The sequence below is a fragment of the Aspergillus melleus genome (assembly GCF_016097325.1).
Source record: "Aspergillus melleus strain CBS 546.65 chromosome Unknown contig1, whole genome shotgun sequence".
Taxonomy (NCBI): domain Eukaryota; kingdom Fungi; phylum Ascomycota; class Eurotiomycetes; order Eurotiales; family Aspergillaceae; genus Aspergillus; species Aspergillus melleus.
The window spans coordinates 874,851-892,621 of NW_025763370.1; the positions used below are offsets into that span (position 1 = coordinate 874,851).

At 48.5% G+C, this 17,771-nt stretch overlaps 8 protein-coding genes and 1 non-coding gene across 9 annotated transcripts; 2 read left to right on the forward strand and 7 right to left on the reverse strand.

Annotated features, from left to right (window-relative positions):
• Positions 1–132: 132 nt before the first annotated feature.
• LDX57_000350 (transcription factor domain-containing protein) lies at positions 133–1,420 on the reverse strand (the record flags this gene model as incomplete). Its single annotated transcript, XM_046081998.1, has 3 exons — positions 133–297; positions 370–832; positions 885–1,420. 3 exons carry the CDS (start codon positions 1,418–1,420, stop codon positions 133–135), a joined length of 1,164 nt encoding a protein of 387 aa, XP_045937955.1.
• A 621-nt stretch (positions 1,421–2,041) lies between these two features.
• LDX57_000351 (uncharacterized protein) lies at positions 2,042–3,077 on the forward strand (the record flags this gene model as incomplete). The annotated part of the gene is made up of 4 exons (XM_046081999.1): positions 2,042–2,246; positions 2,306–2,485; positions 2,543–2,704; positions 2,770–3,077. 4 exons carry the CDS (start codon positions 2,042–2,044, stop codon positions 3,075–3,077), a joined length of 855 nt encoding a protein of 284 aa, XP_045937956.1.
• Positions 3,078–3,104: 27 nt separating this feature from the next.
• On the forward strand, positions 3,105–4,028 carry LDX57_000352 (uncharacterized protein). Its single transcript, XM_046082000.1, has 4 exons — positions 3,105–3,234; positions 3,320–3,694; positions 3,751–3,832; positions 3,904–4,028. The coding sequence occupies exons 2-4, from the start codon at positions 3,407–3,409 to the stop codon at positions 3,924–3,926; spliced, it is 393 nt and encodes a 130-aa protein (XP_045937957.1). The 5' UTR covers positions 3,105–3,234; positions 3,320–3,406; the 3' UTR covers positions 3,927–4,028.
• Positions 4,029–4,727: 699 nt separating this feature from the next.
• Positions 4,728–4,798, reverse strand: LDX57_000353. The gene has a single exon. It is a non-coding gene; the product is annotated as a tRNA-Gly (tRNA).
• A 68-nt stretch (positions 4,799–4,866) lies between these two features.
• Positions 4,867–5,632, reverse strand: LDX57_000354 (Dabb family protein). Its single transcript, XM_046082001.1, has 3 exons — positions 5,397–5,632; positions 5,227–5,337; positions 4,867–5,122 (listed from the first exon to the last, which is right to left on the reverse strand). Exons 1-3 carry the CDS (start codon positions 5,589–5,591, stop codon positions 4,967–4,969), a joined length of 462 nt encoding a protein of 153 aa, XP_045937958.1. The 5' UTR covers positions 5,592–5,632; the 3' UTR covers positions 4,867–4,966.
• Positions 5,633–5,841: 209 nt separating this feature from the next.
• Positions 5,842–7,028, reverse strand: LDX57_000355 (uncharacterized protein; the record flags this gene model as incomplete). The annotated part of the gene is made up of 4 exons (XM_046082002.1): positions 5,842–6,247; positions 6,317–6,429; positions 6,489–6,821; positions 6,878–7,028. The coding sequence occupies 4 exons, from the start codon at positions 7,026–7,028 to the stop codon at positions 6,035–6,037; spliced, it is 810 nt and encodes a 269-aa protein (XP_045937959.1). The 3' UTR covers positions 5,842–6,034.
• Positions 7,029–10,704: 3,676 nt separating this feature from the next.
• On the reverse strand, positions 10,705–13,411 carry LDX57_000356 (putative ABC multidrug transporter). The gene is made up of 2 exons (XM_046082003.1): positions 12,556–13,411; positions 10,705–12,503 (listed from the first exon to the last, which is right to left on the reverse strand). The coding sequence occupies exons 1-2, from the start codon at positions 13,323–13,325 to the stop codon at positions 10,718–10,720; spliced, it is 2,556 nt and encodes an 851-aa protein (XP_045937960.1). The 5' UTR covers positions 13,326–13,411; the 3' UTR covers positions 10,705–10,717.
• A 757-nt stretch (positions 13,412–14,168) lies between these two features.
• LDX57_000357 (glutathione S-transferase family protein) lies at positions 14,169–14,918 on the reverse strand (the record flags this gene model as incomplete). Its single annotated transcript, XM_046082004.1, has 2 exons — positions 14,169–14,792; positions 14,865–14,918. The coding sequence occupies 2 exons, from the start codon at positions 14,916–14,918 to the stop codon at positions 14,169–14,171; spliced, it is 678 nt and encodes a 225-aa protein (XP_045937961.1).
• Positions 14,919–15,553: 635 nt separating this feature from the next.
• Positions 15,554–17,222, reverse strand: LDX57_000358 (uncharacterized protein; the record flags this gene model as incomplete). Its single annotated transcript, XM_046082005.1, has 6 exons — positions 15,554–15,566; positions 15,612–15,655; positions 15,703–16,008; positions 16,053–16,765; positions 16,821–17,124; positions 17,172–17,222. 6 exons carry the CDS (start codon positions 17,220–17,222, stop codon positions 15,554–15,556), a joined length of 1,431 nt encoding a protein of 476 aa, XP_045937962.1.
• Positions 17,223–17,771: the final 549 nt, after the last annotated feature.

The following is a 17,771-nucleotide window of genomic DNA, read 5'->3' on the forward strand; positions in this document are numbered from 1 at the left end:
CACTCTCAATAGAACCCCGAAAAGCTCGGCCTACTACTTGAAAGAAACATTCGAGAAGCGTAGGCAGAACCAGAAGTAAAAGGATGACCCGAGTTTAGAAGATAATCACATATAGAAATAGGAACCGTCACCTTATAAGAGCTCTCGCCGCAAAGTATCCGACGCTTTAGAATCAAGCTGTGACAAGATATCGAGGAGCACTGCGAAATCGCGACGAGCTCTTGTCCCCAGATGCGAAGACGACGGCTCTTGTATTATGGCGAGCAAGCTCGTACCGACCAGCCGAATCTTTTCCGTCTAGAATTGGGAAGTGAATTGTTAGCTCTTATCAGGTTAGACGTAAGTCCGGGGGGTGGATACTGCACGCACGCACGGTTCCCCGTTGACCTGTAAGGACCAGAACGGTAGTCTCTGTAGGAGACGGACCATGTCTCCCGCAATTTCTGTCTTTCGGAGCACAAGCATGTCGTTTGGATGTCCTGTGTAGGAAAAGAATCCGATCTTCTCGAGCGCCATCGTAAGGTGCATTCTCAAACAGTGATATGTTACGTGGAGATCTGCTACCTGGACGGTGAATCCGTTATTCGCGGTAGTTCCATTGCTTCCAGAAAGTGGCGTAATACCATCCGGGAGAAGATGAGGTAGCAGATCGTCAAGACAGGTCGCAAATCGAACGTAGAGATCACCGAGAGTCGTATAGTCAAGTGGCGTCAGAGATGTGTGCGGCAAGCCTGGACCGAGAGCCTGGCTTGTGCTTATCATTCTCATCTGTAGTAATAGGTCTGCTGCGTATCTCCAAAGTTTTGTGCCAGCGTTAAAGCCTGTGATCAACCTACGAATGTTGTCAGTGGAAATGGCCACTGTCACATACAGCGGAAACGCACTTGTTCTGGTCGCATGATGGATAGGCAGTCGTAATGCCCTGCTCAAACGTGTACTCATGGATTGTGATTGGCATAGACCGGAGCACGGCCAACGACTTGTCACCGGTATAGAGCTGCCAAAAGGCATTTCGACGCTTCTCTTCTTCGATCAACGGTAGTGCGGCATACGAATCTTCATCATAGAGGCGCATTTGCAGTATCAATCGAACCGCCTCCCCGAAGGAATGCCATGCTACCTTTGGCCGTGCGCTGATGTGGAGGCAGTTGGAGTGGAGGTATCGAATAGTGATAGAATCGGCACAGGGATTCTCGAGGTCGGCATCGAGATAGCTGGCAAGACAGCTGCGCGAGGCCTTGAGGAAAACGTCTCCGAGACATTCTCCAAGGGGAAAGAGGTCCGAAGGCATGAATAGACAAACCTTAGCGCAGACTGCAGTGATGATAGAAAAGCCGGACGGAGAGAGCGAGGCCCCAGGTGGCGAGGTTTCCAGAATTTGGTTCACCAAATGGCGGAAACTAGGTTCGTGCACTGACATGTTGAAGGGAACAATGTACTCGAAAAAGAGATCAGCACATTTTCGGACCACAACTTCAAGCGAGGTCGAGAATGAGGATGCATGAGCGACGGCGTTTGCCAGAGCCCGATATCGATCGAGCGTTGTCGAGGAAGGAGAAGGTTCGGCGGTATGAACGACCGGGGAGATATAGGACGTCTCCTCTCGAGATTCATGATTGCGAAGCCTGGGTTTTCCCTTGGGTCCTCGTTTACCAGGGGCGATGTCGAAAGTGCAAGCCTGGCCAGCTGCACGACATCCCGTGCACGAGTAGTCTATGGAGTCACACTTGACGATGCAGCTGCATGAGTAGTGTTGCCACTAGGCACTGGACAGTTTCACTTACTCGGGCTTTCTTCCGCCGACAGCGATCACAGGCTCGGTGCAGACTGGTCTGGGAAGTAGGGCTGTGGGACAACATGTGGGGTGTTGGTGGAATGCGAAGGAGAAATTTGGTGTTTCTTCCGCCTCGGAGGTTTCGGGGCTTTTGGTCGAAGGATCGAGATCCCATCAGAAACACGTGAGGATCATCTATTCCGTGATACTTAAGTGCCATGGATCCTCATATGCATCATACCATGGCCTTGGACCTAGCCAGCAACTATGAGTGTTCGAACCGACGCAAAGCAGCTCGCAGGGCAATCTGAGATCATTCGCCTCCTAGAGGCTGACAATATACCATGGTATAAGAAGCCAAACCTGAGCTTTCTGTACCTCTGCCTTATCCCTGCAGCACTCGGCGTCGGGATGACCACTGGATACGGCTCTGTTCTGAACGGGTTGCAGGCTGTTCCTTCATGGCAGACCTGTGAGTCAAACGCTCGACGCCGTGACCTCCCAGCTAATGGTTACAGCTATCAACTACAGGTTTTAACGCCCCTAATGGGGCACTCCTCGGCGTGCTCAATGCATCCTATAATATCGGAGGTCTCTTCATTTTGCCCGTAATCCCGTACGTCAACGATTGGTTTGGCCGCAAGCATAGCGACACATTCGGTTCTATTATCCTCCTCATCGGCGTCATCCTGCAGTTTGCATCTCAGAATGGTTGGTTCCCCCACTCCCTCTCTCTTTGCTGAATGCCAGCACTGACTTCTGCTATAGTCGGCATGTTTCTTGCATCCCGACCTATTCTCGGCACCAGTATCCCATTCGCCGTTTCAGGCGCTTCACAGCTCTTAGCCGAGTTAACCTACCCTCGCGAGCGCGCAGTTATTACCGGTCTCTTTAACACGTCTTGGTTTATCGGCGCCATAATGGCTGCAGGTGTTACACTTGGAACCCATATTATGCTCAATGGCTGGGGCTGGAGGATTCCCTCAATTCTGCAGGTGCACCCTCAATCCTCAAGCTCATTTTCATCTGGTTCGTTCCCGAGTCTCCTCGGTGGCTCTTATCGAAAGATCGCGGTGAGGAGGCTTTCGATATCCTTGTCATGTATCATGCCGAAGGAGACCGCAACTCCGCCTTCGTGAATGCGGAGTTCCTCGAGATCTCTGCCCAGCTCAAGATGGAGATTGAAAACTCCAAGTCGCGTTGGATTGAACTGCTCCAGACTGCTGGGAACAGAAGAAGGACGGCTATCGCCGTCTGTGTTGGTGTTTTTACTCAGTGGTCTGACAACGGGTTGGTGTCGTGAGTTCATCAATCCCGCGCTGCTTTTATCGGAAAGAGAATAACCCAATATGAGCATGCTGACACTCGAGTTTCTCTTAGGCTACTATCTTGCCAAGGTCCTCACAACGGTGCGTGTCACTGATAAGAGGACTCAGAATATAATTAACTTGGCCTTGTCGGTGAGTCTACGCCCGATGGGATCGTATATTCTGTCCCTTCTTATCTTATCCGACATACTTTACTTATACCACATTCTCAAAATAGTGCTGGTTCTGACTCTGTGCCAACGGAAGCGCCTTCGTGACCTCTTTCCTGCCCCGCCGTACACAATTCCTGAGTGCCTTTATCGGAATGACTATCTGCTTCTCGGTCTGGACCGGTGTCAGCGCCGGGTATGCTCAACATGCATCGCACGCGGCAGCAACGGCCGTCGTTGCCATGATCTTTCTCTACAACGCAACCTACGCATTCATGCAGCCATTAACCTACACCTACGTTACCGAAGTATTTCCCTTTGTGCACCGCGCCAAGGGCATTGCAGTCCTGCAGTTCTCCACTCGAGGAAGCACTGCGTTTAATTCTTTCGTCAACCCCATCGGTATAGATGACCTTAGATGGAAGTTCTATCTTGTCTATGTGGTATGTATATCCCGCCCTGGAACACCCCAGAGACTATGTATGTTAACTCATAGCAGGCCTGGCTGATTGTTGAGGCGACTGTTATCTTCTTCTTATATCCCGAGACCAAGGGGCCGACTCTTGAGCAGATTGCACACAGTAAGACCCCTTTTCCTTTTTTTACTAAGACATGGTTATTCTGCTATCCAGTTTGCTGACTTCTTGCGCAGAGTTTTCGATGGTCCTAAGATAGGGGTTCTTGATAAGGCCGGATTGGACGAGGAACCGGATGTTGGCCACATTGATGTAAGGTAGCAATTCTAATGGCTTGGATTGAATAATTCCGAAAATGCCGAAAAAAGATCTTTTTTTCAGGAAGGCCTTGGGCATTGGAGTTTGAGTCTCGAACCCAAATCACTCATCATAATAAAAAGTCTTTTTCAAAAAAGAAATGACAGAATCAAACAGACGATTGTATTATCATCCAGCATGGTGTTCAAACAAAGGCTTCAAGTCACTAATGGTTCGGCAACAACGCATCTCGGCATCATGCCGGCTGCAGTCGGTCGGCCCGGCCCGCTTTTGTGGCCCAATCACCGTAAAGTTGTCAACCGAAGGCTTGGCATCTTTCCTGTGCCATTGATCCTGTTGTTCGCAGTTTACAGAACTACAGTCAGGGGGAGATATACGGTGTAGGTATATAATTCTCTACTTGGAGTTTGAATACATGGCAGAATTTTGGATAAAAAATCCGGAGATGACACTATGCTTCAAAAGGTAGCAGCGACATAGTGATGATATCTAGAGAGAATGGACGGGTTGAGTAGAGAAAAATATAAAATCACTGCCTGTCTGGGTCTCGTCAGCTCAACACTGTAATCGCCATGTAGGCAGATATGTAGAGCCCATAATTACTCGGAAACTTTGGCAGATCGACCGTGACTATCAGTTATACAACGGACTGAATAAAAAGTAAACAAACCGATCCATCCATCTCCGATTATCGGTGTCGAGATCTACTCCACTGTTTGTGGAAGAAAAAGGCAAAAAAGAATGCATCATCCGTGAATCGAACACGGGCCTCGTCGATGGCAACGACGAATTCTACCACTAGACCAATGATGCTAGTTACTTGTTACTTCACGAAAGTTATGGCTACTTGAGCCTGTGTCAAAGACTTTGAATGGCCCTCTTTCTCGAATGTCAAAAGATATGGTAATTAATTGATAGTTGCCGACTGTAACACCTACGATATACGAGTAAGATTAGACAAACTGTTCACTCTATTCCACCTTAGAAAACACCATTGGTGAAATCAATGACCTGAGCTTTTTCAATAAGCCCATCTAAGCTTCGAATAAACTCCTGATGGGCCGGATCCTTCGCCACATAGTAGTCACGATCTTCTGCAGTAGCAAATTCTATAACGAAGGCATGAGTAATACCACCCTGATAGTAGATAAAAGTAGTTAGTGAAGGCTAAACCAAAGATGAAATACGTTTCTATACATGATGGGCACGGAACGACAATGATTGGCTTGCTTCCAACTTACCTGGATACCCTCAGGTGAGTTATCACGGCCACCTGATGACGTCTGAATGTATGGCTTCTGCGATGACGGGTGTAGGCATTTATCTCGCAGGGCAAGCATTCGGTCGCAGGCCTTTTTGAGTTAATCCATGTGAAGCCCTAAACATATGTGATTAGAGGGATGTAGCATACATCATTGATGGCCTCGGCACTGGCTTCTGATTTGAATTGGAACAGAACAATATGCGTGATTGACATGTTCGATTTTGATGTTTGACCTAGGTGTTGCAGAGGTATGGTAGAAAATGAGAAGGGATGAAGCCAGAATACCGAAACAATTAAAAGTATGCTAGTGATGAAGAAAAGGACTGGCCGACGTGGAACCATCAGTGCTAAGTATTCTCAGATGGGACCAAGCTCGATGAGGGGTACATAAATGGTAACACTGAGCGGAGAAATCGGTAGTTGGAGAATTGCCAAGTATGCATGGAGATGCTTGGCAGATTGCCTCAGGCATCATAAACAGTCTCCCAGTCGGAGTATATGTCTGCAAACATACTAGAACCCACACACTATCAAAATGCTGTAAAGGTACCTGCTCAAATAATGTGTGGAGTTTGCTCTAGCCATAGTACAGGAGGGGCTTGAGGACATGGCCCTGTAAAGATTATTAATAATGAGACTGGTAGAGTGCTTGAATTGATAGAAGTAGACGAGGGCCGCTGACTACTGCTAAAAGCCCGTTGTAGGTGACATACAAAATGTACTTCCTAGACTAAAGTGGAAAGCTAAAGTCATAGAACGGAAGAAATCATGATCCTGCAAAGTTTTCAATAATCGTCATCAGAGGGCGTTACTTTATCCATTTCAAATTCGTCCCAGACCAAACATGACATCAACTCGCTCAGAGAGCACTCCGTGGCGCTAGGATCAGGAAGGTCCGTGTTGACCAAGGAGACTGCACGGTCTACGATGTCACGAACATGGTTGATAATGCGCTGACGTTCATCTTTCTTCATCCAGTCAAATGTTGCCTGAAAGTACTGCCAACTCACGGCATGTCAGATTCTGCAAAGAAATGCCATGAATGAAAGGTTGGCTTTTATTCTTACCTGATAGTTTCTACCCACCCATAAAAAATGCCACTTGTAGCTGTCCGTAACAATGCCATACATGCCAAATCCTTTTGACCGGTCAAGCACTTTTCGAGATTCAAGCAGAAGCACTGACCGTTAAACAGTTAAAAAATGACATGGAAGTTGATTCGATGTAATATAAACTCACAAAGGGCTCCAGGAACCGTCACACTATCTTCCTCAGGGGGTTCTGTTGTTTTCCGAACGATCAGATTTGCTTCTAAATCCTCCGTCTTGCCGTACCACAAAAGCCCATCAGCAAGACATCTGAAATAGTGTTGCTCCAGATGACGCTTAGTAACGGTCTCTCCAATAGACAAATCTACCCGTCTCTGAGGGCCCCAACCATCGCTTTTGGTAGGATGTTTATCTTTGGCGGCAGCGACAATAGACAGGAGGATAGTATCAACCCGCGAACTAATTAGAGCTGGATTCATCTGGTCTCCATTAAATGCTAGCAAATAGTCCTCAAGGATTGTATCTGAAAATCAGAAGTCAGTCTCAGCAGAGTTCTTAGTGGACTTTGACCAGTCTTACCAAGGTGGCTCGAGAGAATAAGGTCTGGCTTAGCGAGTGGCTGCCAAAATCTTTCACTGTCTGCAGTAGTAGCCCTAAATGGCCCTAGCCGCCGGACTTGCAGATAGCTTTCTTCGTCTAGTGGATAGGAATCCAAGTTATGAAAGATCATATTGAATATGTATTGGGTAATCTAGTCGGATTTGGATTGACGAGGATGGATGTTCGTCTACGGTGATGATACATATGGGGAAAAAAGCGGGAGGTTTTAACGGACGATGATGCGCCTCTGAGTCACGGATATAGTAATCCTGACATAAAGAAGAGAAACCACGCCTCCCATCCCTTGACCGATGGCAGAGACGTTTCATATATCATATTCTACCTCAGACTAGCTATCCCCCTCGATCTCACCCTCTTTCTCTGTATTTTAGTTATCTATTTCTCGCTTTCTTCTCTTCATCGAAAGAGAAAACATAAATACGGAAATGACCCCGGTCGCCCTTGCTAGATCACTTCGAGATGTACCACCCGCCGAATCGAAAGAGCAGTTTTATTCTACCGAACAAGACGAGAAGAGTGACCATAGTGAGCAGGCAAACGACAAACCTCCCACCAAGGAAGTTCTCACAATCCCGTTCCGGGAGGTGGATAAAACCTTTCATACAAGACATGATGATCAGACAAGGTCTGGTTGGTATCTTCACGAGGGGAATAAGACACCAGTCCCAAATCACCTCTGTGGGTACTTTCTTCGTTAAATTTGAAAATTGCCTGACCGTGTGTATAGTACCTGACATTGACCCTAACGATATAAGGGGCGGACCAGGCAGAGGCGTCTCAGCTGCTCGCGTACGAATGATTATTCTAACCCTCCTCGCCGATCGAAAACGCAATGGACATGTGCAGACTTATCGTGGGACCCGAACACTGCCAGCTTCAAGGTACAAGTCTCTCATACTAGGAACCAGCAGGGACCTGGAGCTTATGTGGACATATAAGAGTCAACCGGTACTCTTTATAGGAAGAATAAGTTATTGCTTACGGCAACCCGCTGAGCCTCACCCCTTGTTCATCATCGACGTTAAGCCATGCTGGGGATGGAATATAGAGCACTTGGTATCGTACCTAGGTAAGTATAGAATATGTAAAACAGTATCAGACTCAGGCTACAACGACTGACACTCCAAGATATGATGTATCACATTCGTCGAGAAGCAGGACTACCAGCACGAACGATTTATGGAGCCACGACGGACGGCTTTACATGGTTCTTCATTCGGCTCAATGAAGACGGTTATGTGAGATTATATCTGTCTAGTTGATCATGCTCCAATACTAACAATCATAGTACTCTGCGGTAAACATGTCAGGGTTTAACAGTCAATGGGAAGACATTATGTCCCTGATTGGTGCCATGATTGACTATGCAGCTGGTTTCCAATCAGGGATTGTACGGGGCCCAAATACCACTTGTTATCTAAAATACTTTGATTCTGAGGATATGATGGAGTAGGCAGGGTCCAAACTATCCTTCGATTATACTTGGGTCTTAAGAATCCGTTTATGAGACACATCTCGTCCTTGATTTAGCTGTTGGGGCATTGGTTGCCAGTTCGCGGATTAGGCTCATGTGCTTATTCTCTTATCAAGAACCTCAAATCAAACCACTGATCTACCACCGGAAGATCTAATTGCTGCAAGACTAGGGCCTTCTCACCCGCCCTGTATAGTATCTTTTGAGACTACGACTTAGACTTCCAGAGAAGTTTCCCTTCTAAATTTGAGTTCTGGATGGCCGAAGTTGGATTATTAGGTCGTAGTCAAGGGAGTAACAGGTAACGATAAACGATACTGTACTAGCCATTATTGCAGTACTCGTCTTTTACGGATAGAAACCGTATGTATTTACTCTGGTCAGCCCTCTTTTTATGCCCTGATAGTCTAGATATGGTCGTGATTGACTGACATGCTCTTCTCTGGATATGTAACACTTTATCTCGAAGTCGGAAGACTTGCCTTGAATCCCCCTTACTCGCGATAGATACGATTCAAATCAAAACCAGGCACGATAACATTGTACAAAAATGCCAAAGCTCCTACACACCAGCAGCATTTACCAACTCCCCTAACCGGCTTCCATTCAGCGCCCTCAAGACCACCGGCTTCCCAATCTCTACCACCTCTCCCCGATCCATAACCGCCACCCGATCAGAATCCATAATCATATCCAGCCGATGGCTCACCGCAATAACTGTATACCGCTTGAACTCTTCCCGGATGATCTCCTGCATCATTCGCTCAGTTTCCCGGTCCACACTTGAGCTTACTTCGTCCAAGAGGAGGATACCACCTCGGCCTCCATGAGGACTGGCAGAGTTCGTCGAACGCTGACGGATCATGGCGCGGAGTACCGCACGTCCCAACGAGAAGAGCTGTCTCTGCCCGGCACTAAATGTCCCCGCCGTAACCGGGGCATGTAGACCATCCCGTTCCTGGACAAAAGACCATAGCCGGACTGCTTCGAGAACTTTCTGGCACTCCGCCAGGGTAGCGGTATTTGATGGATCGAGGTTCGCTTGGAAGGAAGAGCCGTCGGGAAGGAAAACTGGGTCCTGGGGGACGGCGATGATGCGTTGGCGGAGAGTCGCTCGGTGGATACGGTGCAGAGGGATATTATCAAGTGAGATCGGTGGTTCTTGGTCATGGCCATTAGCTGATGAGGGGAGGGGATCGAGGAGTTTAAGCAGGAGAGCGAGAAGGCTGGATTTTCCGCTGCCGGTGCGGCCACAAATGGCGATCTTTTCTCCGGGTCGGATGGATAGATTGATATTTTTTAGGGCCAGAGAAGTGTTAGTTTTGCCAGAGACAGAATCAGGGTCGGCGTCCGACTCAGACTCAGACACGTTGGTGGATTTGTAGCGGGCAGATACACCGCGCAACTCGACTAGCCCACGATCCGGCCAGCTCTCATCCGGGATGATGTCTTCTGCTCCAGGTCCTTCGCAATCTTCGGGCGTTACCGTATCGTTGAATGCTTTCAATCTAGCTATAGCACCGATCGAGGTCTCCAGCCTGGTGTAGTAGACAACAATACCTGAGAGACTCTCCCCCAAAGACATAAGCGAGTACATCGATGCACCGGCAAAAGCCGAATTGGACTGCAAACGAACAGCAAGCGTAGTCATGACAGCCGCAATAACCATGACAATGAGATTCAAGACCAAATTGAGCCATTCCTGAATCATGGGAAGGAGGCACGCGGGGCGTTGGCTGGAGTCAACTAGACGGGCGTTCTTCTGTACATCGTCTGATATAAACCCGAACGCCCTAAGAGTGGCGATTCCTTTAAGTGTGTCGAGAAAGTGCGTGTAGAGGGGACTCTTGGCCTCTAGGTCTAGTAATCTGAGCTGCCGCGACGTTCGGAGATAATACCTTTGCACAAGGTATAGTAAAGCGCCTAGGATTGGGTAGCTGATTGTTAGGTAGACGGACGAGGTAAGCATAACGGCTGCTTGGCCGATCGATTGAAATGCGCAGAAGAGGGTGTTAAGCGTTGCTTCTGGGAGTTCGGTATCGATCAGATTAAGATCCTGGGAGAATAAGTTCGTAACTATCCCGGTGTCTGTATTTGTGAAAAAGGAGAGTGGTGCACGAATGAGGGTTCGTAAGGCTTGTTGATGGAGATTGGCGCCCGCTTTCTTAACAGAAATGATAAAGAGCGTTATCCCGAGGAGGAGGAGGGCGATGATGGCGCATATTTGGAGGAGGGCATAGATCCCGGCGTAGTAGGAGTTGGAGTATGCGGGATGATCTGACTCGGTGGCGGCGGTCCAGTATGTGAGCCCTGGATTTTCCAAGTTAATCCAAGAGCTTTGATAAAGAGGAACAAATTGGGGACGCACAAACAGTTGGATAGTTAGTGAAAAGGCCCCAGAGGGCCGCAAAGAAGAAACTACAAGCCGCCACAAACCACCCCATGCTCTTGATGTAGAGCTTATAAACGGTGGCGTCACCGACCTGCCGAGCCATGGCCACCGCTGGAGCAATTGGAGCAGAGGATAGCGTGCTGTTGGCAGTCGTCGCAGGTTCGAGTTGTTGTTTGACAGCTCCGGTCTTATTCTTCTGTTCTGGGGAAGGGCCAGGTTCGTCAGCATCATCCTCATCCTCCTGCTTAAGTCCGACCTCCAGACGCTGAACATAACCCGGAAGAGTCGACAGATCAGCAAAAGTGCCCTGCTCTGCAACGCTGCCGTTTTCGAGCGCGATGATGTAGTCAGCAGTCGGGAGATGTCGAACACTATGTGTACATAAAACCACCGTCGACCCCCGTTGTCTCAGTAAGCCATTCGGCCCGAAGACCTGCCAAAAGACTTGCTCCTCGGTATCAGCATCCAGCCCGCTAAACACATCGTCAAGGATTAACAGCATCGAAGGCAGGTAGAGTGCTCGCGCAAGAGACAGACGCTGCTTCTGCCCTCCCGAAAGCGCTACGCCATCAGAACCGATATTCGTCCGGTCTCCCTGGGGTAGAGTTTCCAGGTCAAAGCGCAGAGCAGTAGCCTCAATGACTTGGTCATACCGCTCGCGGTCGAAGGGGGAGAATCCGACGATGTTTTCCTTGACAGTGCCGTTCCAAAGAAAGGCGGTTTGTTCGCAGAAGCCAACATGACGGAAGGACGTGTTCGTCACAACGCTGCCTTTGATGAAAGGAATCTCGCCGAGGAGTGCCTTGCAGAAGGTTGATTTACCTGAGCCGACGGGGCCGATGACCATTGTCAGGCAGGAGGCAGAGATTCGAGTGTTGATATTGTGCAGAACGAACTGGTCTGCTTTCCAACCGAAGTTTGCGTCTTGGATGAGTATACTTTCCGTGGGGCCCGGGTCTAGTTGTCCTGAGCCCTTCTCTGTGCTATTAGGGGCTTCCACCAAATGCTGCCGGTAGTCCTGACGAGGCTCCAGTTCCAGAAATACCTGGATCCGACCTAAGCAAGCCAACCCCGAAACAAAATCTGGGATAGACTGGAAAAGTTGCGAGAGTGGCTGCGTCAACAAAGTCAAGAAGGAAAGACTCGTGAACATTGTTGAAGCGTTTAGCGTGCTCTGAGCAAATGCAAAGGTCAGTGGAGGGCTGATCAACTGAGGGATCCATGCGAAGACCGCGGCAATAATCATGATTCTGCGGAATCGGACACCAGCACCGAGTTCGTCGATGCGCAGCTGCTGCACGTATCCAGTCACGGGAGGTGCCAGACCAGATATCTTGAGTGATTTCATACTGGCAATGACTGTGGCTGTTAGCCCTACCCGTTTTTGGACTCCGGACATCCACGCTCGTTGCGAGTCGCCGGTGAAGTTGATCAGGATCCCCAAGCCAATGAAACAACCTATCACCACACCCACGGGGGCAACGAACGCGATACCGATTTGCCTATAAAGCATCCAGGCAGCGAGACCCGCCTGGATCATGTTCGCCCATGCCTCATGCACACAGCGGAGACCCATTCTGATCCGCTCCATGTCTGTGCTCATGAGTGTCAGTGCCGCACTATCATTGCCTAATCCCAGTTGGAGTCTGGTGGCAGCTACGAAGGTCTCGGTGACAAGTATGGAGCGGACCATCGTCCGCAGTCGATGATGGCAGTACCTAGCGACTGTCTCGGTCACTGATTCTATGCCGTAACAGCGAACATACGTACCAGTACAACGCATATGAGACTGCAATCCCAGAGTAGATAAGCACGGCAGCCCCGATTAACCCCTTTCCCACGTTTGGATCTGGTTCCGAACGAGACAGATGCTTGATCAGACTCTCGATAAAAAGAGGCTGGCAGACATAAAACGCAATCAAAGCTGCCCGCGGAGGAATAGGCAGGAGCAGTGGCCCCCGTAATGTACGCACTAACACCTTAAGAAGGCCGAATCTATCACCCCTCATCTTGGCGTAGTCTATGTTCTTCGCGAATGCCTCATGCAGTGCTTGTGCGTCGAATGTGCTATCGAGGGGGTAGAGGGTTTCGAGTGTGAAGATATGTCTATATCCAGCCAAGAATAGTTTATTCAGCCAGAAGAAGACGCCGAGCGAGAAGATTCCACTCGTCTCCTCAGGGCTGTGCTTCGTTGCGTCCCAGGTTACCCATTTAGCCTTCTGGCAGGCCTCTAATAACAGGACAACCGTCTTCAGACCAACAGATGCACAGAATATACTGCTGTATATTATCTCGGAATCACGGTCTGAAGACAGGAAAAGAGTCCTGGCTCGGGAAATATCGAGGAGAAGTGTGAGAAACAAGTAGCCGTTAAGCAGAATCGACGGTCTAGGGCTGCGGCTATGATCCACGACGCTTACGGTCAGTATGAAAAGAGCCGATAGAAGCTGCAAGACGGATGAAGCAATAAACATGCGGCTATTATGCAAGGACCCGACCGCGGCCAGAACAAGAAGTCCTAGTTCCAATCCGGCGTACATTATGATAGAGCCCTAAGCAGTCAGTGAACAGGAACGGTGTAACAGCGGAGGGCTTACAGTTTTGATGAGTTGCAAGACAGGCGCCTTCACCACGATGGGCTTGCGTATCTGCCCCAGAGTTCGCCATACTGATGATAAGATGAACAAGGCAGAGGGAATTATCGAGAAGAAGAGGCTCTCGAACTGAAGGTTGAAGTCAAACTGTTCTTGGTTGAGATGGAGGATGTCTCCCTCCCCATAGGTGAAGGGCATGATGAAACAGCAGTCCCTGCTTACCAGAGTTTCTGCTTGTCGGAGTAAAGAGAGGGGAGGAAGAGTTCCAGATAGAAAAGCAAGAAATGGTAGTTGCCTGATAAGTGCGGCTATTAGCGCGCACGCCATGCCAATCAGACATGATGCATGGACTGGAAATCACTTGTCTTTGTACTGTAATATAGGCCAGCGAAAGAAGTCACCTTGTCTTTTACCTTCTCAAGCCTTAATTTAGGTCCGGACTCTCGGGACATTCGTATTGATTGTTTTTATCGAGTCGATGGGCAGGATGGCGAGCCGGTATATGCTCATTTCTGGTGAAAACTACCACCCTAAGAAAGAGTGTCAGATTTGTAACCTTCCATCAATGGCGCGGGGTGCGCTCAATGGTCAAGGGATCGAGTATGTCCCCGACAGAGGAGTCTAATTCTCTCTATTTTTACTAGTTAATGTGTCGATATTGACCTGCATATTGATATAAATTCGTATATATGGCGTATCCATAATTCATTATCGATTCATTTCAAGTCTATCGACCATTCTCCCAGTACTATACTAACGCCCAGAATACTGTAATATCATGTCTCTTCCTCAAGCAGCAGGGGCTGCTCTCCTCTCAACAAAGACCTGCTCTCCAAACGCCTGCTTAACACCTTCAGTCTCTACAGTGCGCTTGAACCACTCCACAACAGTGGGATACTTAGCACGCATCTCCGCATCAATAATCCTAGCAAAGCCCCACGTCAGAGCAGAAGCAACAGAAATATCTGCCAAGCTCAGCCCCTGCTCCTCAGTAGAGGAAAGCCACTTCTTTCCTCTACTCTTCAGATGCTTCTCCAGGACGCCGAGAGAATGATTCAGGTGCTCAAGAGCAACCTTCTCCTTCTCAGCGTCAAACGCACCTAGTCCCACACGAGGCAGAACCAGCTGAATAACGGGGCTAATGGTCTCTCCGTCGGCGAAGAGGATCCACTGGCGGGTCTGGGCGCGCTGAAGAGGGTTGTTTCCGAGGAGCTGAGAAGCAGCAGGGCCGCTCTCAGCTAAATATTGAGCGATGGCGTCGGATTCAACGAGAGTCGTGCCGTCAGCGCCTTCGAAGGCAGGAACTTTGCCGACGGGGAATTTGGCGAGAAATTCGGGAGTGCGGTTTGTGATGCCCATTTGGGAGTCGGAGATGGTGAGTTCGAGGTTGTTGATGTTAGCAACTGCTTGCGCCTGTTTTAATTCATGTCTGTGTATCAGTAGTATTCGTGTTGGTTTGTTGTGTCCGAGAGGATGAATGGGTACCTTCTTCACCCGAGCGTTATTGGGGTAGGTGTAGATCTTTCCGAAGGGAGCCATGGTGAGAGTAATTTGATCTAATATTGAGGTTGAGATCAAGATTGAGATGCAGGATAAGAAAGGAAACTACCGAGCGTCTAGAGGAAACAGAAGTACTATTTGTATGACGAGGAAACGGAAGAGGAAAATGCGGTGAGTACAAAGACTGCTTCATGGATCTCTGTTTGTCTACTGTTTTGCTGCATACCTAGCTCTCATTGGTAATAATTGGTAAACTAGTTATGGCGGAGGGAGCCAGGTTTAGGAATTCATTCAACTATTTACTGCTTATCATGTACTTGAACTTACTCTAGTGATCTACATCGTATTCTTTGCAAGTCGCAGTCGATATATCGAGATTAAAACTGGCGTACTGTACTCCGTACATCAACACTGAATGCACTTCTTTCTCTCCTTCCCTCTTTCCCTTCCTCGGGGTTCTCAAATGCATACTTTTGTAACTGAAGATTGACCAAGGGCCATGAAACTATACTGCGGCTTCCTGATCAGTCTCATGCGACTGATGTCGTTACCATGAGTAACACGATCGTAATAGAATATGCAAGGGGGCTATTTCGTTTCTTTATCTCTAGGCTAACTATTGAGTACGACGGTCTCAACCCATAGATATATCGAAGTTTTTCATCACTTCCGGTTCAATATGTCAAGCTGCGAGAGTTAGTATCTCCCCATCATGCAGTGCGTGAAACTTACTTAACAAAGATCGTCTTCGGCTCAGTCCACTCCTCCATTCCAATCTACACAAGTTAGCATATGGTGCATGCTTTGGACTTTTAAGTCTTACCTTTCCACCTTCTCTCCCCCATCCGCTCTGGCGGCATCCACCGAAAGGCAAAGCGACATCAACCATGACGGTGCAGTTGATGCATACCGTTCCACTCGATACCTTACTCGACAAGCGCATAGCACGATTAATGTCTTGTGTGAATACGGCACTGTGTAGACCATATATACTGTCGTTGGCCTTTGCAACAACTGTTTGTTCGTCTGTAAAGCTTGATATGACAACAACGGGGCCGAATATTTCCTCCTTGTAGATAGTTGCGTCTGGCGAAGGATCGACAAAGATGGTAGGACGCATCCAGGAAGGCTGTCTTGTTAGTATAGATCAACAATCGGAGAACGCAAGCTTACCTTTTCCATCCGCGTTCCACCGGTCAGTAAAGACGCTTCCTTGTTGCCCTGCTCGATATATCTTTCAACTCGAGCCAGCTGGATCTGGTCAATCACCGGAGCCTGTGTCTGGGAGAGATCTATTCCCTCAAAAGCGTTCTTCATCCGCTGGAGGAACTCTTCTTTGATATCTTCGTGAACATACACCCTTGAACTGGCATTACACATCTGTCCAGAGGCAGTGACAATGCCCCTTGTGCACCACTGTACTGCATTATCCAAGTTAGCGTCTGCGAAGATAATACTTGGGCTCTTTCCACCAAGTTCTAGTCCCACTCGTTTCAAGTTACTTCTCGACGCGGCTTCCGCAACCTTCTTTCCTGTCGCTAGGCTTCCCGTAAAGGAAATTCGATCAATTCCCATGTGTTCAGCGAGGAATGCCCCAGTGGCCCCGGCACCACCCACAATATTGAACACGCCAGGAGGAAAACCAGCCTCCTTGACCAATCGTCCTAGATACAGGGTAGATAACGGAGTCTTTTCGCTAGGTTTGAGGATAACCGTGTTTCCGACCGCAAGACAAGGTCCAACCTTGGCCGCCATGAACATAAGAGGGGCGTTGAACGCAGTTATCGCCGCACAAACACCTAGTGGTTCGCGTTGAACAATTTTGAGAAAGCCATTCCCCGCTGGGAATGACTCTCCAGCAATCTTATCGGACCACCCGGCGGAGTCTGTGTCGCTACCATCATTAGCTTTGCACAGTCACCAAAAGGGGGTTTTCCATACATCGAATGCGCGTAGACGCATTGGGGATAAAGACCGATCGCATTGCTTGCATCGGTTGACCGCTACAGGTACGTTCCAAAAGGCTCAGTTGCTCCGTATGTTCTTCTAGAAGGTCCGCGAACTTGTTCAAGATCCTGGCGCGTGCCTGCGGAGGTGTTGACGACCATCCCGTAAAGGCTGTCCGAGCAGCTGCAACGGCAAGATCGATGTCCTCCTTTGTAGCGGTGTGAACATCACTCGTGACAAGCGTCTGATCGATGGCATTGTAACAGCTTAGTCGCTCGTTGGCTTTCGAGTCGACGTACTACTATGCTTAGTATACACAGTCAATGAAAGGAGTAACCAACCTACCTCTCCGTTGATGAACAGCCGTGTCTCCAAGATATTGGTGATATTTTCCATTTTCTGTGTCAAACTTTCGATGCTTTTAGATGTGTATGAAGGTTCAGAGACTCCAATAGAAGAAATGACAACACTTTATTAGTCCCTTCAGGTCACCAGACCGCTCCGCAATGCGAAGTAGACAGATCGATCCGGGATAATTATCCGGACCATTCTGCATATGATAAGCAATATAATCCTGATTGGAATAGTTGCCGATCAACACTCTAAGTGGGACAAACTGAACTATCTACTGTACCTAACTTTTTGAATACCCGGTTCAGCCATTGTTGTTGAGAGTTACAAGACTGTCCTTTTCTGATGAAGCCTCCTGCGAATCGTACATGTAGGAAACTCGCTCATGCCTGGGCTCATCCATGGCTGTTTGTTTGTCTATGGCGTCTAGTGGAGACCTAATTTGTGACAGGGCTATTCAAAAACAAGATTTAATCTCGTATTATCGGCAGAATGGCTGCAGGAATGAGGTGGCACCTTGGATTCCTTGAGGTCTAGGCAACGGTGGATATGATTCTCACAAATATTGCTTCACCGCTATTATAATCCTCTTAA

What these genes read in the sequence shown, in the direction of transcription:
- LDX57_000352 (XM_046082000.1), top strand. Translation starts at nt 3,407, where the DNA reads ATGACTATCTGCTTCTCGGTCTGGACCGGTGTCAGCGCCGGGTATGCT. An exon ending in AGTTCTATCTTGTCTATGTG is followed by an intron (nt 3,695 to 3,750) that starts GTATGTATATCC and finishes AACTCATAGCAG; the next exon opens with GCCTGGCTGATTGTTGAGGC. An exon ending in TCTTGAGCAGATTGCACACA is followed by an intron (nt 3,833 to 3,903) that starts GTAAGACCCCTT and finishes CTTCTTGCGCAG; the next exon opens with AGTTTTCGATGGTCCTAAGA.
- LDX57_000354 (XM_046082001.1), bottom strand. Translation starts at nt 5,591, where the DNA reads ATGGTTCCACGTCGGCCAGTCCTTTTCTTCATCACTAGCATACTTTTA. An exon ending in GTGCCGAGGCCATCAATGAT is followed by an intron (nt 5,338 to 5,396) that starts GTATGCTACATC and finishes TAACTCAAAAAG; the next exon opens with GCCTGCGACCGAATGCTTGC. An exon ending in ACTCACCTGAGGGTATCCAG is followed by an intron (nt 5,123 to 5,226) that starts GTAAGTTGGAAG and finishes ATCTACTATCAG; the next exon opens with GGTGGTATTACTCATGCCTT.
- LDX57_000356 (XM_046082003.1), bottom strand. Translation starts at nt 13,325, where the DNA reads ATGTACGCCGGATTGGAACTAGGACTTCTTGTTCTGGCCGCGGTCGGG. An exon ending in GTCTCATATGCGTTGTACTG is followed by an intron (nt 12,504 to 12,555) that starts GTACGTATGTTC and finishes GACAGTCGCTAG; the next exon opens with GTACTGCCATCATCGACTGC.